The 19,467-nt window shown below is 40.4% G+C and overlaps 1 protein-coding gene across 1 annotated transcript in view; it reads left to right on the forward strand.

The window, feature by feature from the left end:
- Positions 1–19,467, forward strand: part of gabra3 (gamma-aminobutyric acid type A receptor subunit alpha3) — a 597,199-nt gene that overhangs the window by 459,287 nt on the left and 118,445 nt on the right. The window contains exon 8 of the mRNA XM_056239111.1: positions 13,873–14,025. Within this exon, the coding sequence (XP_056095086.1) occupies positions 13,873–14,025 (153 nt within the window). The remainder of the gene's footprint in view (positions 1–13,872; positions 14,026–19,467) is intronic.

Genomic DNA, 19,467 nt, shown 5'->3' on the forward strand with positions numbered 1-19,467 from the left:
TGTACCCGGCCCTACTTATTTTCAGTGTAGTACACTGCCAAATCTCTTGCAGTTACACTGAATACTGCAATCAGCCTTTTAAAATGTATCCCTGAAGGATATGGAAACATCTGCCTTCTTTGTTTCTCAGTATTTGAGGCATAGAGATTTATGCTGGATATTGAAAAACCTCTATTGATCTTTAACACAGTTTATTTATATGCATGAGTCTGTAATGCTGTAGCCTTCCCTTTATGAAATCTCTCTTTTTTCAACTGACAACCTGAATTAATTAATTTTGCTTGCTTCCCACACGTTTTTTTCTCTCTTTCCTTCCAGCCTTGTCATACGCTTACAAATGTAATTTTTGTCTGTTTTATCTAGCCTGATTTACAAGGACCTAGTTTATTGATTGCTTTATGCCACATTTATTGGGGTCATTCAGCCTCTGTAAAGAAAGAAGGACCAAAAACCAGTTTGAGTCCACAAGAAGTGTGCATGCTCAATACGACAATGTGCACATGTGAAAATGAAACAAAGATGAAATACACATTATTAAAGGGATAGTTCACTTTGAAATTATTTTTTGATATGTTTTAGCTTACCTCAAGGGCATCCAAGATGTAGGTGTCTTTGTTTCCGCAGTAGTTTCAATTTTGATATTTTTCGGTCAAACCGTTCTTGTCTGTCAGTTATGTAATTATGTAGTTATGTTCCCTCGAGAAGAAAGCCAACAAGAGCAGAGCTAAAACTCTCGATAGTGCATATGTTACACGTCGGGAATTTATGAATGAACACAGTCAGACCCAATTTACTAGAGCTGACCGTGCATGCTCCACTCCCAAACAGACAACACCTGAATCGCGTGTGTCCCCACTCGTAATGAAGCGAGGGCAGGGACGAACACACGATCCAAGGCTGTTTGCTCTCCATACTCCTGTCTAATATATATATATATATATATTAGGGCTGTTGGAACGAATTCCAAAATTCGAATATAATTTGAATATTAAAAAAATCAATACTATTCGAATGCTGAAGTTACTATTCGAATATTTATTTTTTTATATGCAATCTTGTCTTTCTCACCACCTTCTTGGCTTACACGCATGTGAAAATGAAATGCTTTTGTTTCGTCTGATGAACAATAAAGTTTTTGAATCGTAACACAATTGTGCACGTTATACACGTTGATCATCATAACAATACTGTCAAAAATGGTAAATGTTTAACGACGTAAAAAAGCGCCCGTGAAGCGCAAATATCTTGGCGAAAACTCAACGGATTCGGTGAGCACCAAACTCGCTGGAACAGTCTAGTCGAACTGAAAAGAACGATATAAATTTCAGAATTTTTGGTGGTGTTTTCGCGGAGATATTAGCCGAAAACCATCGGAAGCGCTTCAACCATATTCAGCGTGAATAAAATGTTTATTGTAATGTTAGATGTCCCTCTAGTGGACAGAACGTGTAACAACAACCACATGCTATAGTGGCATTGGCGTTCCATAAGCCTGAGTAATGTCGTAAATATTAATAATAGGATGAATTTGAGCATTTAATATTCGAATATTATTCGAATATTAAATAAAACAAGGAATGGAATTCGAATAGTATTATAGAGGAAGATTGACAGCCCTAATATATATATATATATACATATATGCTTGTGGACAAACAACAATAAATAGACAGAGATAAGATCACACAGAGCACTTGCTGAAGGCATAGAAGCTGGTGCGGTCTGTTTTCAGGTGTGCTTTATAGTTTCCTGGTCGATGACGTCACCCGCCTATGACGTCTCGTCTCTCCATTGGACTGATTATACACGTGCTTCACGACGCAATCACGCAGGGGCGTTCCCACCGTGTCTCGACGCAGCTCGAGTTCCCTTGAAAGGGAACAAGCAATACCTTATGTAAAATAACACAATCATCAACATTAAACAGCATTCAAAACTGCCTAATGTTACCGAATGAAATGTTGATCCAGGACAAGCTATTGGACTGTGCAAGCTTAGTTGATGAACTCGATCTACTCCATCTATGTTGTGCTCATCATTCTGAAACCGATCTGGATATAGTCTTTGTAAAAAACTCAATTTTCTCCAGCTTTTTGCTCAAAATGTATGAGCAAATTATAATTTTTTAAGTAAACTTACCCACATTCAAGTGTTGATAAAAAACATACATTAAGAATATAACTAGAATAAAAAGAGTTTTTTTTTTTTTTTCAAGCAGAGGCTCTGTTCTTTCTTTTGATATATTGCAAGTTCAGACATTCATACAAAATAAATATTCTGGAGGACATAAAACTTTTGTGAAAATTATTAAAAATTCTGGAGGTGGCTGGCAGCTTTTTTTAAAAGCGCTGACGGGGAAAGAGTTGACACTGGTCCAATCCTGTGCCTGTATATTTTATAACATATAACCATATATTTTCAAGCAATGTAATGTTAATGTTCCAATCTACTTGAATGCCATGTAATCTTAAGACTAACATTTGTTACTTCCCCTCCTCAGTTTAGGGTTGGAAGAGGGAGTAACAGGTTAAATAAAACGGAGAATGGTAACATAAATGGAAAACATGGAGAAATCCCTTAAGTTATCAGTGAAACAACTACTTGATATAGCAAACATAAACCGTTTATTTAATTTAGCAAAGAAGCTAAAGCATTAAATGTTTTCAGGAGTGCATCCCAGAAAGCAAGGTTAACTTGCCGTCACATGCAGTATACCCTGAACTCTCGGTTAATTACCCCAAACCTTGCTTGTATGCGGTTCCAAAAATGTGGCCAGGAGTTCAAGATTCAAGATGTTCGCAGTGAAAAGCTTAAGATATTCTCAACAGAGGGCCAAATCCAGGAGTCACCATGGAAACATACGCTTCCAAGGCTGCATCCGAAATCGAATACTCTCATGGTACTTATTTTGAATAAATAATTACTTCACGACTGCTACAAAGTATGTTCTATATAGTATAAATGTGTAGTATGAATGTAACCGGAAATACTACATTCGCCATGTTGTCATTATAATGTGACCTACCAGTGTCAGTTGTGTCGCTTTACTGCCATTCGCAAATCCCCTCCCATGGCCTCATGGGATAGTAAAGTGTCCATTGTATGCACACTTCAGAGTCTCGCCGGAAGTAGGAGGTCATATTAATATTATAATATTGTGCTACATCCGTCATGCTCTCATGGCACGCATGTGCTGAACACCTCTGAAGTAAACTAACCCTGGAACATAACCTGCTATGACAAGTTGCATAAATACCCCGAAACAGTGGTTATTCCAGAAAGCAGGTTATGACACTTGCCTGGGTAAGTTTACTGTGAGTAAGCTAATAACGTCTCTGGTTACGTATGTAACCTGATTCCCTGAGAGGGAATGAGAGGCTGCGTCATGACGTTGATGCTATGGGAATGCCCCTGCATGAACCAGTGTGGGAAACATGATTCAATCGTGGTCAATCGTAATGTCCAAAAGTGTGGTCAGGTGACATAGCATCAGCGCATCACAGATACCATAAATAGATGCCTGAAACGCATGTCCCCAGATTCTAATTGTCTGAGGTAAGACATTTACAGGTATTGTGTGAAGTATGGCAAAGCGACGCAGAGTCTCATTTCCTCTCAGGGAACTGGGTTACATACATAACCTGAGACGGTCCCTTTTGAGTGGAACTCAATCATGGCTTAGATGCTATGTTAATACCCACATCGCTATACTGAAGGCATACCTACCCTAATCAGGTTGTAAAGTATACACAAGCACAAACACTATGGTTGAATAATGGTTATCCAAAGGAGACAAGAACGTCCTAAGATCAATGGAATGGACCATAGATGCTGAAACACTTTAAGAATGTGTGCGGAACCTGCTGCAACAAACATTCAGAAATAATGGGTGTATCCATAGCCCAACACCTCTTTTACAATTGAAATCCAATAATGTTTTTTTCTTGGAACAATAAGAAACAATAAGAACTGATATAGAGGAATCAATCCAAAAGGGTATTACTGAATATCCATCATGTAAAACCGGGAGGAACAGCCTGCCACAGCACAAACATCTTGCAATGACACATCTTTAGCTAGCGCCTTAGAAGAAGTGACACTGCTAATTGAGAGCCCAAATTCTTAGAGGTGAAGTCATAGGTAATGGCATCAACAATCCAATGGGACAACCTCTGCTTGGAGACGGTGGAACCTCTGCCATGGCTTTCAAAGCAGACCAGCAACTTATCTGATTTATGCCACAACCCAAGCTGTCTTCCTAAATCCTCAGTGCCCTGACTGGGCACAAAGGGTGAAGATATTCTCGATCTGGCAATTCAAAGGGCTGGGGAGAAAAAGCTAGAAAGATGACCAGCCTTTTTCGAAAATATCCCTGCCTGGTGTGCAAAATTATCTTAACTAGTCCAGGGGGCGATGTATAGGCAGGATTGGGCAACTGATAAGGCCTGCAAATATCCTACCCTTAATGCTAATACAAGAGCAACCTTGATAGTCAGGAATTTATCTGATGCTGACTCCAAAGGCTCAAACGGGACCTCTGATAGGCCTCCCAGGACTATAGAAAGATCCCAGGAAGGAACTCACGGTCTGCAGATAGGCCTCAACAGTCTGGCATCAAGAAGAAAGCGGGATATCAGGGGATGCCTCCCCATAGGAGCTCTGTCTATTTGGTCATGGCAAGCAGTTATAGCAGCCATGTACACTTTAAGCATAGTAGGGGATAAACCATCTGAAAGGCACTCCTGTAAAAACTTCAGCACTTAACCACCTGGATAGTGGACTGGGTTAGATTGGCGCCTCACACACCATGACTCGAGGAGACGCCACTTTGGGGCATTCAGTTTCCTAGTTGAGGGAGCTCTAGCATTCAGTATCTATGAGCTGGTGCCGCTCCAGGGGCCGGACCCACAGCTTCCATATCCTGGACCGGGCATGAAATATTGTCTCACAAGCCTGGGAGTGAAGGTCTCTCCTGTTAGAAATCTCCCATGGAAAGCCTTCCAGGAGAGACATTAGGTCCAGAATGAAGCAACTAGCAATTGACGAACTCTGGCTAAAACTCTGGGGAACAGAGTAATGGGGGAAGGCATACAGATATAGCCTCAGCCACACATTTACCATAGCATCTAGCCCTAACGGAGGTGGAGGTATGAGGGAGAAACATAGAAGACATTGGGTCGATTCCTCAGAGGAGAACAGATCTGAATCTGTCTTGCCGAACCTCTGCCAGATTTGCACCACGACACCACCACTAGTTAAGTATCCGTTCCCTGGGCCTCAGCCCCTGCCTCAACAGGATGTTTGCCCCCACATTTGTGTGCCCTGGAATGTAAACCACTCTCAAAAAAACAGTCTGCCTTGTGCCTAGTGCAAAATCTGCTGCACCAGCCTGAACAGGGGGCATAAACGCAGACCGCCATAATGATTTATATAAGAGATAACCTCAAGTCAATATATGTGCCAAGAGAGATGTTGGCCTTCCCAGTTTCCCTGTGCTGGGCTACCATCTAGGATACTGCTCCCCAACCCATAAAGGAAGGCATCTGTCATTACCAACTTCTGGCGACAGCATGTCCCCAATGTGGGTCCCAAGATAAGGAACCAGGGACTGCTTCACACAATAAGGATACAAAATCCTTTGTGCATATTCCTTCAGAGTGGTTAAATAGACTCGACTTGAGCAGGAGACAATCGTGACTTCCTGGAGGTCAAGTCCCATACCGCACCCAAAAAGGTTGCCCTCTGACTCGGAGAATGGACGCTTTTGTTTTAATTCGGCGAGGTAAGGCGAGAACTGCATGAATGTCGCCTGCATGAATTGCTTTTTGGCCACCTGGAACCTGTCCATGACAGTTTTGACTGTGTCCCCGAACAGGCCCGACGGCGAAACCGAGGCATCAAAAAGTAATGGACTTGAGCCAATTTTGGGTTGCCCCAGGATCTCTTTCTCAGTATGGAGGTCCGGGAAGAATCCTATGAGGCTGCTGACTTCGCTCACTAGACAGGAAGCAAACGTCCAGCGTGCTTCTCCTAACATCCCTTTTTTCATCTGGCCATTCTATTTTGAGCTTGTCTACTGGATGAGTGACCACTTCCAAAAGCTCTTCAAACACACAATTTAACTGTGCTGATGACGCACGAGTGGCACTCACAGCATCTGAGTCGCCACCCAGCTCTTCAGAACAAGAGGCGGCGGAAAGTAGGTCCTCGTCTGGACCAATAGAAATTCCGGATACAGAACGCAGTCCACGGATTCTGGCGATTGAGCAAGAAAAAGGGCAGAGCCTGTTTCAAACTGATTAACCAGATCCATCTGCGAACACCATGATTTTAATGGATTTAAGTCTGGGGCATCTCGGCAGACGTAGGACCCGAACCACGGGGCGCAAACGCCTGACTCCCATCGCTCGTGAAGAGATCCAGATGTGAGCAGAGCTTCCTCAAAGTGAGCTTCTCACAATGAGGGCAATCGGCTCCCTCGAGAGCTGATCAAGCATGCTCCACTGCCAAGCAGATGACTCAAAGATTGTCATTCATCATCCCTAGTGATGTAGCGAGGGCATGGTGGAACATTCTGCTTGTAATTCTTTGCCATTTCAAACACAAAGACAGTGGGCAAAATTATTTTCAATTTCTTTATTTTCAACTCCTAGCAAATTCCGCTTTCCAATGCATGATATTCAAGAACTGACTGTTCGCTCGTTGCCTGATATATCCCACCCTTGGCAGGTGCTATTGTAAGGATATAATCGTACCATAGTTTCCAATATAACAAGATTGGCAATCAGATTCTAACCAGCAATTTCTGTGAAATCAAGTGGCACAGTGGAGAATGGTAGGGTGTATAAATTGTATATGGTAGGGTATAAAAATTTGAACAATTCTACATTTTGTGCTATGAGCATGCTAAACTAATATCTAAATATGTAAAATGTAAACGCAAATGTACCTTGTTCTTAAGGTAGGCATCTTCCCCCATCCTCCCCTTCCATGCAAACCTTTTTGCACCTTATTGTTATTATAGGAAGCAGCCTTTTTTACTCATTCTGTAATGAACACATTAGTCACATGAGTCATAAGTCACAAGTCAAGCCCACGTTCTTAGACAGTGATTATTTAGAGACAGACACTATTAAGACATGTTTTAAAAAGCTCTCGGTGTATGTCAGCGCTGTTGAAATGCTTTCGTATTGACTTGCCCCCCTCAGATGAAATGGAAATGACAAAATATTTTTTAAAGCACCAGAAGCATCCGTTTATTCTTCATTTTGTCATTTTAATTGTTCTCTGCTCTGCCTCCCAGCGCAGGGAGAGAACACTAACTTAGTTTAAAATTGGTTTTCCCACAGAGATTAGAATTTCAACCTCAGGTCTAGTCAATAATGAAAAAATTTAAAAATGAAAATTATGTCATCAGAAGAAGATATTTCACAGAATACAAAGGGATTTCTTTTACATATTGAGGACTGTTGCACTCTTAAAAAAATGATAAATAAGCACCATGAAATTTGGTCCATACGACTTAAGTCATACGATGTGATGATTTGTGTGTGAGGTATAGATTAAAATTCATTATTAAAAGTCATTTATTCACTTTTGCGCATGTGCACTATTAAATTTGGTCTGCACCAGATTTTATGTAATTGAAACTAGATGGCATTTGTTCTCAAGTGTCTTGTAACCAAACACATCAACTTTGAATATATTTACAGATGTTGTTGTGTCTCTATTTTCACAAGTAATAGTTCTTAGTACTTTAATTCAAAATTCTTAGTACAGCCAAATATCCAAACCAAAATAGTAAGGACCAGATGTAAATACATTTGTGAACGCAGCGTTAATAGCGCCATGGCCAAGACGCAGAAAGTGCTTGATGTGAAACCGCAGTGTGCGTGTTATGTACCAAACCTGCAGTTCATCAGGTAATCAGCGCCTGTCCCCACCCACTATACCGTAAATTGTGCGTATTTAAACGCGCAATTGAATGGGCCTCCTCCACTCACTGCTGATGCTATGACTGTTTGAAATCCTTCTGATGATAATAATTGTAATGTCGCGAGGAGTTTAACAACTGCTGGAATGGAATGTGAACGCTGAGTCGGAGATTCAATGTCATCTTTGATTTTTTCCAGTAACTGTAATATTGCGCAGCTGCTTAGGGGGCTTTCACACTGGCAGTTTAGTTCGGAACGGGGCACGGTTCGAATGAAAAATCGTTAATGTGAACGCTGTCATGGGACCCGGGTGCGCACTGGGGTACCGAACCCGAGACTACCTGGAAGAGGTGGTCTGAGTTCGGTTGCTCCCGAACCGTACCGCGGTTCGCGTGAATGTGAAAGCAACACGGACTCGGGTGCGCACTTGTTCAGGAAGTAAAGTAACCTGCGCATGCGTTTTTAGCTTATTGTGATGTATTTAGTTAAATAAAACGCGTGTAAGGGATGATAGTGTTGATGATTTACCTTGGATACGAGTGAGAGTGAGCCTGCGTGCAGTGTAATCGTGCATTGCGCGTGGAATCAGGGCAACAAAGTTGGAAATCCACTGTCTCCTAAAAAGAGTCCGTTTGCAAGCAGCAGAAGTCCATCTTATGTGACACACGCACAGTAAACCTGTAGTGTTCACTCAACTGCGCATAATAGCAGCGAATTAATATATAAAAAAAACAATATTGACCCACGTTCTGTTTTCTATCATGCGCCGTGCACGTTTGCGATGACGTCATATGCACGCAAACGCACCAGGGTTCGATAGAATCAAGTTGTGTGTGAAACCAGACCAACGCTGCGGGGGGCGCCGGGAACAAACGCGCTCGGGCTCGGACTGCAGCAAACGAGCCCAGTGTAAAAGCCCCCTTAATCTGTAACGCTTAATGATTTCGTTTTCACTCAACTGAAAAAGTGTGATTCTTTTGGCAAAAATATTTTCAGCTCGTCTCCTTACACTGTTAACTTTCGCTGTAGATTTAGCAGCACAGTACTGTAAAAACCTACAGTACAATACTGCATTTCTATATTACAGTAAAATACCGTAATTTGCATTGCATTCTGGGTAATTTTGTTTGAGCGGGAACATTTTACAGTACATTTTAGTGTTGCTGTAACCTAGCTGTAACCTGGCTGTAACATGCCAGGCAAATATACAGGGTTGCTGTAAACAGAGAGCGCGCGCGCCGCCTGACTGACGTCAGAGCACAACTGCGGCAGTTCACTCACTCAGCGCGGATATCTCACTCTGTGGATATCTGCATATTTGGTAAGTTAATTTTGAATTTTATAATAAGGTTTAAGGATTTTACGCTATAGTGTGTAGCCTACATAGCTTTTAATGTGAAATGACAGTGGAAGTTTAGCCAGCGACGGTTGCAAAAACACTGTTAAGTTTGTTAACGTTATCTGCTCTTTCACTGCTTGTCCTGACATTTTCAAATTTAACGTTATAACTCCGTGAATTAACATTACCTTACGGTTTATTTCGTCCAAAACAGATTTGGTGATTGTTGGAACGGTGGAAAGAGAAATCGAGATGGTCTTTTGTGAGTTTTATTTTGTTTCTGTCGAGTTTTAATTAAATGTGTTTTACGATGGTCTGCGAGATAAAATTATACTGCATTTGACATGTTAGTCTTACTGTTAGGCCTATCTCTGTAGGGAACACCCGAGCCTGTCAGTGGTAAAAACAAGCACTTATAATAGACATATCTTTATTTTGATCAAACTGCTATAGGCCTATTTGCAGTCCGTTTCCCGAATGACGAACTTAATGATTTTATGATCAATACTGGACCAAATTGAAGTCGTTTAGACACAAAATAAGACGCGTGAAAATAAGGCTTAAAAACACTGCACTTTCCTTTGCAACGCAAAATGGGTGATTTATTTGGGCTTAGAGAGATGGGCTTAGAGAGATTGGCTATTGGTACCAGTTTAGCCTTTTACTTCATTTCTATTTAGGCAGGAGACCCAGTTATATTGATTATTATAATAATTAAAAATATAAATAAAGGTGTAAATTGTTGAAAAACTTCAGACTATCAGAGTTAATGATCTATTAGGCAACAAAGACAAGTAAACTGCATGCCAAAAAATCAAGTTAGAATATTTAGAGAGGTCAAGTGAAGCTTATGTTTTATTAACCTAACTTAGATGTATTGTAAGCAGATTTATGAGATATTTCCTTAACAAGAAACACATAACCGTTAACTGAATACTATTTATTTTGATTTCTTACAGCTCTACAGTGTGGGACAATTTGCAGCCTGGGAAGGAGTTTTATGTAAGTATTAGCCATGTTAATACAATGTTTTAAACTTAAAGTTTTAAAATCTAAAGATTACTTTTTTTTTTTTGTCTGTTTTTGTTATTTCTACAGAATTTTCTCTCTTCCACTGTCTGTCTGCTCATCTTTGGTGCTGTGGCTAACAGATTTTGTCATGTGTTTTTGTGTGTCATGTCTTTTTCAGTTTTGGTCATCGGTCCAAGGTTCCAGTACCACCTCAAAATCCCAGCCAAGTTTTTAAAGGGATACTCTACTGGTTTTTAATATTAAACTATGTTATTCCCTTAACTAAGACGAATTGATGCATATCTCTCTCGTCTCAGTGCGTGCACTAAATCGCTGTCTTGCGGCGAAACTTTGTTAGATCTTATCTCAGCCCTGTTCATTCAATACGTGCCAAGAAGAGAAGCGACCAAACACCTCCACGTTTTCCCTATTTAAATACAGTTACACGAGTAGTGTGACTCGACCTAGGACGGTGACACAAAATTTTCTAAGTGTGTAAAATGGATATCTATATTGTATGGCAGAATACCATAGCAAGTGCTTGAGAGCACTTCGACTCGGCGCAGTAATATCATCTCTCGTGAAAAGTCCGCTCCCGTTGAAATGAGAGGGAGGAGGAGAGGCAGCGGGGGGAGCGGACTTTTCACGAGAGATGATATTACTGCGCAGAGTCAAAGTGCTCCCAAGCACTTGCTATGGTATTCTGCCATACAATATAGTTATCCATTTTACACGCTTAGAAAAGCACAACGTTTTATTTTGTGTCACCGTCCTAGGTCGAGTTACACTACTCGTGTCACTGTATTTAAATAGGGAAAACGTGGAGGTGTTTGGTCGCTTCTCTTCTTGGCACGTATTTTGAATGAACAGGGCTGAGATAAGATCTAACAAAGTTTCGCCGCAAGACAGCGATTTAGTGCACGCACTGAGACAAGAGAGGTATGCATCAATTCGACTTAGTTAAGGGAATAACATAGTTTAATATGAAAAACCAGTAGGGTATCTCTTTAAGTATGTCCAGCTACAGCTGCAAGTCATGCAGTTTCTCAACCTCTCTCTTAAATGCGTTCACCATACATGGTTTTAATAGTGTAATTGATCAATAAAAAATTTTTTTGACAAGAACATTGTTTGGATTGTCTTTTGATTTGCAGTTATTCTGAAGTTGCATTATAATATTATTACCTATAGATTTATATACTGTAATAACTACATATTATATAGTTATAATATCATTAGTAATTTGAAAATTACAATGTTTTGCAATAATGCATCAATATATCAATATAGATATTACAGTACAATATCGTATAAATTACAACAGAAGCAGACAAAAATGACAAAAAAAACTGTAAAAATACAGTACAATACTGTTTTGTAGTTTACAGTACTGTTCGTGTGTACTGTAAATTGAATTACAGTACAGTTACTGTAAATCGAAATACAGTACCTTGCTGGCAACCTTGCTGCCAGTACTGTACTGTAAAAATACAAGAAAATTGTTAACAGTGTAGCCTATGTCTTAGTCTTGCTCGGATTTCTGCTGCCATTTCACCAGGAGGCATATGCCAGGAAACCCTAAGTTACACCTGCTTTTGAGAGGCGGAGAATTTTCAGCGCTAATTAGAGGCGTGCTTTCACCGGCTTTTTCTGTACATAACGCGGAATACATAATTAGGCGCACCCCCCCCCCCAACCCCCCCCCCAATCATCTCTTTATGTGACACTACCACTTTCCCCTTGACCATTCCATGAATGCATATGCAAGACACAAAAAGCGCATTATGCCATTTCAGTTCCCGCGTTAGGCAGTCTGTGCTTTCATCTCGGTGCGTCCCGTTCGTACATACCTCGCCATGGTTTTATGCGCACTTTGCGAAACAAATAAACCTGAAGTGGGCGCAAAAGCGTTAGTACATCTGGCCCTAAATGTTCTCCTTGTACCATATGACTGAATATATATTTTAGATTACCTTTAGAGATGAAGGCTACAAAAAATTGCCTGCATTAAATATTCCTATAAGCACAGGGGTGCTGGCTGCCCAGTGGAACTGAACAATCAGGGGAGATGGACACTAGAAAGAAAGGTGGCAAGGAACCTGATGGTCACTCTGGTTGAATTCCAGAGATCATGTGCGGCGATGAGAGAAATTTGCAGATGGACAAGAATCACTGATTGAGCTCCTGGGTTTTATGACAGAGTGGCCAGACGGAAGCCTCTCCTCGGTGCTGAACACATGAAAGACTGCTTGGAATTTACAAAAATGCACCTAAATTAATCTCAGACTGAAAATTCATGTCTGGAGGAAACCAGGCATCACTCATCACCTGCACAACACCATCCCTACAGTGAAGCATGGTGGTGGTAGTATCATACTTTGGGCTTATTTTTCAGAGACAAGACATATCCAATAAAAACCTGGTTCAGAGAACTCACAACCTTAGACGGGCCGAAGGCTGGCCTTCCAACAGGACAGTGACTATAAGCACACAGCCAAGACAACACAAAAGTAGCATAAGGAAAATTCTGCAAATGTATGGGTTATCCAAGTCTAGGCTCTGGCTGGGCCACTCACAGACATTTACAGTCAATACAATTTTCTTTAGATTAATAAGGAAAAAAAATATGAATGTAAAGAATTTTAGTATGAAGCTGCAACAAAAAAGAAAAGAAAAATGCAATATTTTGCAAGGCATAATGTCAGGTTTCTGTCACTTCTGTCTGGGTTATATTCTGGTTGGTGACAGAGCTCTGACATTCCCAGTTTGTCCTGTGTTTGTTTAGTCTGGTTTATTGTGAGCACATGGCTTGTCTTGTATTTCTTGTGCCATGTGCTCTCATGTCAATTGTCTAGCCAGTCCCATCTCATTACCTGATAATTGATTAATCTTCCCCACCTGCTTTGTTCGTTACCCTCTTTTGTTTGCTCCCTATTTAGTATCCATGTTTGCAATCCTGTGCTGGTTCATTGTCCAAGTTCTGTTTGAGTTTTGTTTGAAGTTTTGTGTTTGTTTGTTTACTTAACAAATACTACCCATTATTTCTGCACTTGAGTCCTCGCACCTTTAATCTACCCATTCCGTGACGCATATTTTCTTTCTTTTTTTTTCTCAGAAGAAAATAATATCTTGAAAATCTTAGTTTCTTCTAGATGGCAATGAGATTAAATGAGATAAAATGTAGAATATAGGTCTCCTACTACTTCCTTTATTTGGGATTTTCAAAATTTTTAACATATGTTATGTGACTTAAACATAGCAAATTGTCCATCCTACTTCTGATTTTAATGGCATAATCGCAGCTCTCCATGCTCCATTAGACCTTTAAAAATAACTAAATGGTAGGTCTTCCATATTGGTCAATTGTCTGTAACATTCTTCCTGCTGTTAAGGTTAGAACATCCAATCTGCCCCAACCATTCTGGTAAAACACTTGAGTCCTTCACCATCGTTGGCACTGTGTTAACTTTCCTCTCTAACACAAGACCGCATCTCTCTATATCTCATTTACTTTGCTTGTATGATCTTCGGTAAATAAATAGTAATTAATGGTCTCTCTCTCTTCTCTTTTTCTCATTTCTTATATAGGAGAATATGTAGTGATGACAACATATTTCCACTTGAAAAGGAAAATTGGCTATTTCGTGATCCAGACGTATCTCCCCTGCATAATGACCGTCATTCTCTCTCAGGTCTCCTTCTGGCTGAACCGGGAGTCTGTGCCAGCACGCACTGTCTTTGGTAAGCTTTTCTTCCATATTGTTTCTTAATGCACAAATTTGCTCTGCAAGTTATCTGGCGAATAACACATCCAACATAGAGCTGCTGTTTAAATTGAGACTACCTTAAAACATGCTGCTCCTTGAATTTGTAGAGATGCTTTTGTTTTTTCATTGTTTTTATTTGTGATCATGAAACAGCAAGAAGCATTCAGTAAGCGAGAGCATCAAGGATTATTTTAAAAGTTTGTATTCTGTATGAAAGTTTACCATGTACATTCCCTGAGAGGCCCTAAACCTGGATAGTGATAGATTATGTTTTAATGAAATTAAGTCAAAAAGTGATGCTGACAGGACAGGAAAGTTAAAGATAAAACCAAAAGCATTACAACTGTTGTTTTATCTGTTTATGGTGGTGGTTGTCATTTTGTGCATTTTTTTTTTCAAACGTGCTGTTACGAATAGATTAAACCTCTACTCAGAGAGAAAGAAAATACCCGCAATAATTAAGAATAAATAACTTACTACATCAGCTGAATCCGTGCTCCTCGAAATGAAACTACGAGCACTTCTGATGTAATTTTTCCAGGATTATTACGATAGTATTATTCCTCACAGTGCAGCAAGACGAGGTAAAGTACAAGATGTTTTATCCAGCTGATGTGGGCGTTGGCATAGCTTGCCTCAACATTTGCGTTTGAATAGCGCGCGCTCTCCGTTGGCGTGGTCACATTAACACGTAATAAGCTATAATTAGCTGAAAGGAAAAAGACTGACATATCTCTATTTTCATACAGATTACATAAACTGAGAATATTTGTTTTTTATATAAATTACTTCATTTAAAAGAAGAGAATTTCAGCTTCATAACGAAAAATCTTTCGTACCTGTGTGACAAGTATTCACTGAGTTACGGTTCATTTTCGGACGCGTTTCAGAATGAACTTCACTGACAGGGAGAAGGCAAAATTCGCATCATGTTTATTTTTCTTTATTTGGCAAAAAGCAGAACACTTTGTTTTTATAGTGAGTATCCAAAAAAAAATAGACACTTAACAGGATCTAATGATGTACAACACTTATATGTAAGATCAAAATCAACAGAGTAATTTGAGTCTCTTTTGCTCTGATAAGGAAAAAAGTGAGCTTGTCGCGCAGGCTCGATAGCCGACCCCAGAGGGTTTACAGGAATCCTATCAATAAGATCCCTGGAGTCCCCAGTTACTCCCAAGGCTTTAAAGGGATACTCTACCGTTTTTTCATATTAAACAATGTTATTCCCTTAACTAAGACGAGTTGATACATACCTCTCTCGTCTCAGTGCATGCACTCAATCACTCTGGCGCGCGAGACACTTTGATAGCACTTAACTTAGCCCAGTTCATTCATTAGGATCCAACCAGAGAAGCGACCAAACACCTCCACGTTTTCCCTATTTAAATACAGTTACACGAGTAGTTTAACTCGACCAAGAATGGTGACATAAAATAAAACGTTGCGCTTTTCTAAGCGTGTAAAGTGGATAACTATAATGTATGCTTGGGAGCACTTCGACTCAGCGCAGTAATATCATCACTCGTGAAAAGTCATCTCCCCCTCTCCGGAGTGATGATATTACTGCGCCGAGTCCATAGATATATATGCGCCGAGTCGAAGTCCTCCCAAGCACTTGCTATGGTATTCCGAATATATATTGAGCCTGCGTCCGCCACGAGAACCGAGCCAGAGCCAACACCCACCAAGAACCTCCACTGGTGGAGAAGGTCGCCCCGGAGCTAGGTCCTGCAGCCACACTTGTCCCCGAGCCCGAGCCAGTCGCTGATTCTGACCAAGTGCGAGAACTGGCACCCACATCTGTCCCAGTGGGAAATTTGGTGGAGTTGTACTGCTTTCCTTTCTCCGGCTCAGATGTCAGATGTCATTCTGTAGTTTACACAGCCCAGTTGAAGGTGAAGAGAAATCTGTAAAACTTTATTTAAATCCTTTATGTATAAATTTTCCTTGTTAAATAAACAATTCTATATTGTATTTTCAACTAATTTAATGTTCTATTTATTTAAACCAAGTATAAATCATCAAGTTAGTGCACTAAAGGCAGTAACAATTTAAACAATATATAGTATATTATTTGTGAACTAATATTCAGCTTTTCTCTTTTAATAGTAAACTTATTTTCAGCAGTCATCAAGGTTGAACACACTGGACATGAAGATGTACCTTTAATTTCCCCAAGCTGATTGCTCACAAAAAAAAAAAGACATTTCAAGTTTGATTTTGACGTGATATAAAGCGGTGATATCTAAGTGGCTGAGTTGTTTACTTACTGTATGTTTAATGGAAAGACTAATTAAAAAGTATGTCATTTTTGGCCACCAGGGATCAATAACAAAGCCGTATATCGATGACGCAAAGCATCAAGCGGAATTATGGATCTTGTCGTCAAGCTGATGGATCTTTTATGGATGATTGAATACAGTGATGTTTTTAACATAACTGTGGTGTGAAGCAGGGCGCGATTAATGAGAGACGTATATCAGCGCAACGCGAGTCCCGCGGATATAAAGTAATAAGGACATTTCATTCTACCGAACTACACGCAAGTGCTGAATTAAGTTACTCACAGTGTCAGTTTATTAGACGAATTAAACTTGAGGTAACGCAGAACTGTTTCACTTGCTCTAACAGTTACACTATCACACTGAACGGCATTTGAGTGTGTTGAATGTTGTTAGTTAGGTTGTTTGTTGGCTGTATGAGACTAGCAGTAAGCTAGATCAACATTAGAATAACATACAGATCATATTCTAACATTTCATCATATTGAACTAAATAACATTGATTAGTTCTATGTACATTTGCTCACCTGTCAAATAAAGTACATGGAACACTCGCATCTCTGTCAAGTCGAAGTTAGTCGCGGACGTGGTGCTCTCGGCATCTCGAAAGATTTTGATCTTCATTCTAGTCCTCTTTTTGTCTCAAAGTCTGCTTGCCATGGTCCAAAATGTTTGAACAAAACAACAACAGCGTGAGCGTCCTGCTAAGCACAACCCAGTGTTCCACGTCTGTCGCCATGGTTACTATGGCAGTACGAGCGGAAACCGAGGGTAACGCGGATATGACCCCATTGACTGGCGACTCCTCACCCCTGCTCATAGGCGGAAATCGCGGGGGGGTCAGGATCCCCCCCCCATCTGAGGATTGTCCCCTCCTAAAAATATCATTAAAATATGTGTATTGTAAATAATATAATGATATATACTTAAAATAATTATTTAAGTAGTAAAACAATACGAATGCAAACGGGGCAACAACAAAAAAACTTTTAACATTTTGAGTCCCCCCTCCTTTGCCTCACAGTGCTTTGGTCCGCTGCCTGCTCCCCTTTTACCTCACCACCACCTACACTAGAGAGCTTAGATCGGGCCCAAAAAATCAAGCCCGAGCCCGATATAAACCTGACCACTTTTTGAATACGTGGGTTGTTATAACTGACGTTCTCAACTACTTTCTATGTTACTTTCTCCCGCCCGCAACATTTATGTTTTGTCCCGCTCCCGCCCGCAAATATACTTTTTTTTCTGTACCTCCAAATACTTTCTAGTTAGCCTACGTGTCGCCATCATACACATCAGCATAAATGCTCCTGATATTTTTTTTGTTATTAAAGCATTAACACACAAAACACTATTATAACATAAAAGCAAGCAGGCTACAGCGTGCATGGTCTGGCATGACTGATGCGCGCAAAGTGCGCTCTCTTAATAATTCCTAAAAATCAGTTCATCGCGATCTCACACATCTCTGTTATTATCAATGAAGCTGACTGCACAATAATCTTTCATAATATATACACTTTGTTTGTTATAATTAGAGGATTTGCCAGCATACAGAATTCAGCACTGAACAAAAAGTCCGTTTTGAGCGGTGAGGGGAGTCTATCTTAAATGCTTCTGATTGTCCATTGCGTTCAAGAAATCAACACATGTCTGTGATTGGCTACATCGCTCAACGCTGCAAACATGTTATAAATAGAAACTCTGGCCTGTCAATCGTTTCTATTTTGTTTTAGTTGTTCTTGTAGCTTTTCTGCAACAGATGAATACAAATGTATTAATTTTTATGTTTTATTTATAGATATTTCTAGTTTGTGGCAACCCGCACACACGTGAGTGCATTACCACCCGCGCTCGCACTCGGCCATCAAATCTAGTCCCGCGCCGCACTCTTTTGCGTTGGGAGTGCACGTCTCTAGATCAAGGGCCCGGCCCGGCCCGGCCCGACCCGAGGATAGTGACGGGAAATATCGACCCGGCCCGAGGGTCGGGTCTGGTCAGGTTCGGACTCGGGCAGAGAATCTAAGCTCTAATCTACACACAAAGTCCGGTGGGAGAGAATAAAGTTTTTCAGTAGTTGTGAAACTCCAGTAAGTCAAGGCTATTTTATTCACTTTAAACATCGGATGACGTGATTATTTTCTCTTTAATATAGATGACGTTGCGTCATTAATAAATCATGACAAAAAATGTCTTTATGATAATAACCAATGTTGTCACCGATGTAGTCTGTCTCGCTATGTTAGCGATAATGTTTACCTTTGTTTCATGCAGTCTAACTTGTTTAAAACCGTTCCCTCACAGCTCACACACACCCATAGAGTGTATGCATACAGTAGGCTACATGCAGTCTTGTAGATTAATAGTGCTGGTGTGCATTTCGATTTTCAGCTTTCACTGTGTGATTTAGTCGGATTATATAATTGAATATATTTAATCTAATATAATATTACACGAAGAGTGCAGTTTTTCTCCAGATATTAGCATGATAACAAATGTGATTTTGAATATTTTGGTAAATTTAGTCAGCTTTTTCATTGAACCAGAGAGAAACTTTGACAAGAAGGATAATGGCACGGTCTCCATGCTATTGTTAGTAGGCTTTCCTCTGTGAACACATATCCTTAGAAAGTACAATTTTGCTTGTATTATTGGTGTCCCCTTCAAAAATTGCTCTTGAGAAATGTTATGTTTACAGTCCCCCCTAGCCTGGGAAAACCCAGACAACTTCCGGCAAATTTAGATTTGCTCTGAAAGTTAGTCTGGCAAAAAGCTCATTCAAGCCCATTTCCAATCCATCGAAATCGCGGCACCAATCAAAAACGTTGGGGCGGGCTTTACACGTCACGATGACGACAGCGCTGGGATTTTGAAGCAGATTTTGTAGCCTACATTACAAAGATGGATGCCGCCATCGAACATCACTCGTTCGAATCAGCTATCGCGTCTGTTTTAAGCGATTTGAACGTTTCCTTTTAGTTAAAAACCGAGCAAAGAACAACACTCGGAGATGTTTTTCCGCCGCTCTGCATACGTCATCTCCTTCATCGCTCTGATTGGGTTTAGGTCTATCCGCGACGTCCGTTGGTGACGCCCCTCTGGAAATGATTTGTCTATGACGCTTTGCC

The sequence above is a fragment of the Rhinichthys klamathensis genome, unplaced genomic scaffold (assembly GCF_029890125.1).
Source record: "Rhinichthys klamathensis goyatoka isolate OS25496 unplaced genomic scaffold, OSU_Roscu_1.1 h1tg000554l_1, whole genome shotgun sequence".
Lineage (NCBI taxonomy): Eukaryota > Metazoa > Chordata > Actinopteri > Cypriniformes > Leuciscidae > Rhinichthys > Rhinichthys klamathensis.